The sequence below is a fragment of the Pygoscelis adeliae genome, unplaced genomic scaffold, assembly GCF_000699105.1.
Source record: "Pygoscelis adeliae isolate BGI_AS28 unplaced genomic scaffold, ASM69910v1 Scaffold597, whole genome shotgun sequence".
NCBI classification, from domain to species: Eukaryota; Metazoa; Chordata; class Aves; order Sphenisciformes; family Spheniscidae; genus Pygoscelis; species Pygoscelis adeliae.
The window spans coordinates 564,328-569,130 of record NW_008825148.1 but is presented as its reverse complement, the minus strand read 5'-3'; the positions used below and the strand labels follow the sequence as shown (position 1 = coordinate 569,130).

General features: G+C 50.2%; 1 protein-coding gene across 1 annotated transcript in view; it reads left to right on the top strand.

Annotated features, from left to right (window-relative positions):
- Window positions 1-953: 953 nt before the first annotated feature.
- The window catches only part of LOC103920561 (disintegrin and metalloproteinase domain-containing protein 32-like), a gene marked incomplete at its 5' end in the record, with an annotated part of 22,051 nt that continues 18,201 nt past the window's right edge, over window positions 954-4,803 (top strand). The window contains 7 exons of the mRNA XM_009328309.1: window positions 954-1,015; window positions 1,442-1,520; window positions 2,015-2,091; window positions 2,284-2,437; window positions 2,856-2,921; window positions 3,188-3,259; window positions 4,281-4,447. Of these exons, the coding sequence (XP_009326584.1) occupies window positions 954-1,015; window positions 1,442-1,520; window positions 2,015-2,091; window positions 2,284-2,437; window positions 2,856-2,921; window positions 3,188-3,259; window positions 4,281-4,447 (677 nt within the window). The remainder of the gene's footprint in view (window positions 1,016-1,441; window positions 1,521-2,014; window positions 2,092-2,283; window positions 2,438-2,855; window positions 2,922-3,187; window positions 3,260-4,280; window positions 4,448-4,803) is intronic.

Below are 4,803 nucleotides of genomic sequence, written 5' to 3'. Positions count from 1 at the left end.
CGGGGGTGATTTTGTCCTCCCAGCATGGCACCCCATCCAGCAGGAGGAGTCCCGTGGAAGGGTTTTATGATTGCTTAGTTGGTGCTTTTTGACAAGTGTTAAATCCTGCTCTCGGGGGCTGAGGGGCTGCAGCCGTTGCTAGCACCCTTCTCCGTGGGCACATTGTGGTGGTTGGGTTTTGTCAATCTGCGAAGTGTGTGAAGCTGTGTGACGTTGGCAACTGTACCGTGGGGACAGTGATGCTCGCAGGGACGGAGCAGGTGGTGTGGCTCCTTCCAAAGTGGGCGTTTGCCCACTTTTGGTTCCTGATGCAAGGTGGGTTTGCTCAGCTGGAGCTTGCTCTCGTGCTCCCATCATACAGTGTTCATATTCCTGGGCTCTGATCCAGCAGTAGTAAGTGCACATAATTTTGTTTTTTCTGTGCAAGTGTCTAGATACTTTAAAATAAAGTGTGGATGAATGATAGCCGGGTAGGAAGTAGAGTTGGTGAACCTCTGCAGGTAGAGATCACGTCTGTCCATGTGGCTATAAAGGTGTCTTTCACAGGCGTATGCAATTCTGACTGTGGCTGACGGGCACAACTGTGGTGATAATAATCTGTGACTATAACTAAGAAACAAATTCTTTCTCTAGGTTCGCAAATGCTGCTGCACATCACAGTTCCCCAGAGGTTGCTCTCAAAAACAGCTGGAGAGATGGTACTTAAGTTATTTTGTGTTTGTGTGTGTGTGTGAGTGGATGTACACGCACAGGAATGTGATGTGCAACAGCCGAGGTGTGACTGGTAGAGGGACAGTTTTAGGAAACCACATTCTGCCTGTGCAGCTGACAGGGGGGACGACGTTCTGCTGAGCTCTTGTGCTTGCCCTCGGTGTTGTAGTTGCCCTCGGAGCATGCTTTTCCGAAGTCGGCGTTCCTAATTCTCGCTTTCTCTGCTTTTCTGCACGCGCAAGGACGCAGTGTCCTACGTCCTGACGATAGAGGGGAGGCCGTACACCGTTCACCTGCAGCAGCAGTAAGTTGGCCCTGGCGTTGCCTCGTCTGACCGCTGCTGTCCTGTTCCCCGGCGGCTGCTGGGCTGTGTGCTCTGTCCCCGGCACGGGATGGTGCCGGGCTGCGGGGCGATTCCCGCCTGTGGGCGTTCACGCTGGCGCTGCTCCCTCGGGCTGTTTCCAGCCCCTGCAGCTGCCGGGATCGTGCCCTGCTGCAGGCAATCCCAAAGCCCGCAGGGGACGTGTGCGTGTGTGCCACGTGCCCGAGTGCCGAGGGGCGGCAGAGGGCTGGAGGAGGGTTTGAGGGATGCCCATGAGCCCTGATGCCAGCGGGTTTTGGATCTGCCAGTGCAACAGCGCAGGCTGCAGGACCTGGAATAAGCTCAAGAAACTCTGGGTAAGACCATTTCAGAGCATTTTCAGAGGATTTTATTGGTTTTCTGTTCTAGATTCTTTTTATCTGATGATTTCAGGATTTACACGTACAATGAGAAGGGATCCTTGCGCTCTGACTTGCCCCATGTCAAGGTAATTGGTGACCTGCTTGGTGTTTGTGTTGCTGCTTTGTTCCAGGGTAGCCGCACTGTTCGGTATTTTGGGGGATGTCACTAGTTACTGCGGGGGAGCAGTTCTTCCCCTCTCTCTCTCTCCACATTTTTGCTTCCTAATCACGGCAGGAGGTTCTGGGGTGAAACAAAAAGTTTTCCTTGCAAATGTGTGGTCAGATTGATGTTTGTGAAGGTTTTTGGAGTCACTGAGTTTGCTTGGTTCAAAGCTTGTAATCCTGACCGTGGCTACCGTTCCTTACAGAGGGACCAGGAGAAGAGCCACCGCTCCCCAGCAGTGCAGCTCAGCACAAGGCAGGGCAGTTCCTTATCATGAGGATGCCACATCCTCACACTAGGATTTGTTTCTAATTACTTGGGCCAAGGAGAGATTGTCCACAAAATCCTTGTTGTGCAACTCTGTGGAGTTGTCTTCATGGTCACAGAAGGGGCTCCATGTCCTCTGTCATGATGTAGGGAGGCTGCTACTACCGGGGGTACATCGATGGCTTTCCCAGCTCGGCAGTGACCCTCAGCACCTGCTCGGGGCTCAGGTAACGAACCGCCACCTCCCCGCGCCGCCGTGCCCGTTAGTGCTCACAGGCGCTGCCGGGCCTTTGCCGTGGGGGAGCCCAGGGATGCCCCGGCAGCCTCACTCGAAGGCGGCTGGGGCAGCCTCCCCGATGTGGCTGCCAGCGCCCGGTGGCAAATGGCCAGTGAGAAATGACGCACCGTCACCATGGCAGGGGCTTGCTGCAGTTTGAGAACGTCAGCTACGGGATTGAGCCCCTGGGTTACTCTCCTGCGTTCGAGCACTTTGTGTATCGAGTGAGTGACGAGAAGACGGCAGGTTCCCTCTTTGCCAACAGCCACCCCGAGAGAGGGCCAGGCGGGCTGACGGCAGAGGAGATGATCTTGACGTTCATGTACCTTGAAGTGAGTGTTGTGCCTGTTCTCGCGGTGGTGCTGATGTCCCCATCACTCGAGGAGGGGTCTGATCGCGCAGGAAGCTTTGTCCGGTGTTGTCTGGACGGACAGAGATGGGGGGGTGGGTTTATGAGTGCCAGTGCTTGTGACAGGGTGTCGTGTGGATCGTTACTCATCTAGTGCCTAATGAGAGGCATCACCAAGGTAGAAAGGCTTCTGAAAAAAGTCAGAAATGGCTAAGTTGGAATGGCTTCTTACCTTATGCTAATTTGAAGACAGCATCGAAGCATTGCTTTTGAACGGACACTTGAGTAGTGTAGCAAACCTCAGGAATAAGGTGACTATAGAATGTAGAAATATATATAGCACTGGAGACCATTTTCTTTTTCAGCCACTACCAGCTGCAGCACGGTCTCCCAAATACTTTAAAGTGTACGTAGTTTTGGACAAGGCTTTGGTAAGTCCGTGCCAGTCGTTTACTCCTTGTGTTTGCTTGACTCCTTATGAGCATAGAAATGGTGCCATTTCCCAGCTTTTATATGTATTTGTTTTCCCTTTTGAAAAGTTACGTGTACTGTGGATTTTGTAGGAAAGAAAGAATGAAAATTCGTAGCGCACGCTTACATGATTGGATGTTGGCAACATGTCAGCGTTTCAACATTGTTCTGCTTCATTGTGGTAAATGCCTTGTCTGCTCTTATGTCCTCTTGGGTTATTTTTCAGTACGACTATATGGGTTCAGACACAAATGCTGCAACGCAGAAGATAATCCAGGTCTTCAATTTAGTCAACAATGTAAGTTTTAAAGTCTGGTTTGTATTGTAGTAAGATGATGGAGGGGTTTGATGTTAGTAATGGCGACCTATTTCCCAGCTGCTTTTGGTTTTAGGAGGAGCTTATGTAAAAAATTCCAGGTCTTGTCTCGCGATGTTCTGGCTGTGATGGCTGGGCATGGCCTGGCAGGAGCTCCTAGCTTCTCGGCAGCCTGGTCCAGACTTGATCAGAGGTGCGCGAGGGGTTTAGTCCCGGTGAGCTAATAAAAGGGTTTGGCTTAGCAACTGTGAAAATATGCTCTCTTAAAGCTGTAACGGCACTAGCGGCATGGTCCGTGCTAGAGTTAGGGTTAGCTGCTTGGGGCGAGTCTTGAACTGCGACAAGTGGGTATCGAGGAAAGTTCTGTTTAGCAGAATGGAGTAGGAATTTGCGGGACCTGGCCACTGCCCCCCCGTTTCCATTTCACAGCGCAACTGCACCAGGAGCGTGGAGTAAGCTGTCTGGCATTTGTAGCCTGTAAAGTGTTTCCCAAGGAGCTTTTCTCTAGACACGTCAATCTGCTACAAACTAACGTCCTTCCATATGTGGTGGCAATGTCTCATGCAGATGTACAAAAATGCAGGCAGTTTGCCTTAAGGCAGCCAAAGTCCAACGTTTTGAGGCTTCCTAGATTGTTCCCCTCTCTGTGCTGCAGATCTCGTCTCGATGACCAGCCATACAATTAATCTGTTTCCACTCAGGTGCTTATAAGCAACTCCTAATCCTGTTCTTCACTCTACAGGTGCTGTTATGATTCATGTGTATAATGAGAAGTTATTCACAAAAAAACCCTAAAACTTTCCTATGAAGTTATTAGGCTTTGTTCTCATGCCTCTTGGTATATCTTTTTATTTTTTTAGGTTTGTTCATTCTGTTTGTCATACAGATGTCATTCAGTGACTGACAATAGCAATTGGCTTTTCCTACCTGATTTATGTATCGAGCTGTAGTTCTGCTCAGAGGAAAGGTATGTGAGCAGGCGTTTCCTCTGTTACGCTTTCAGATGTTTAATCCTGTTAATGTTACCATTGTGCTGTCCTCCGTGGAGCTGTGGACAGAGGAGAATAAAATATCGACGGCAGGGGAAGCAGATGACCTTCTACAGCGATTTTTACAGTGGAAACAGTCACATCTCGCTCTGCGGTCGTATGACATAGCTTATCTATTAGTGTAAGATGAAGGTTTCCTTGCTCACTAAAGGTTACATGGTAGAAATCGGTTAAACCAATGTAGGTTGAACTATAAAGATTCCCATGAAAAATGTTTTTTTAAAAGAAACATATTTCTTACATATTTCCTAATTCCTTAATATTCTGAAAGTATTTCTTTTGAGACATACCTTCTAGCCAGCCTTTCAGTGGCAATGTAGCGTACACGATTGTGCTGCCCATCCTGGCAGCCCGTGGCTGAGGAGAGGCTCCGCTGCTGCCCTGGAAGGGGACGGCTGCAGCTCCGGTCCCTGCCTGGCACTGGGCACAGGCACCGGCCACCGCGCAGACACTGCCAGCAGCTCCCCTGGGCTGGCG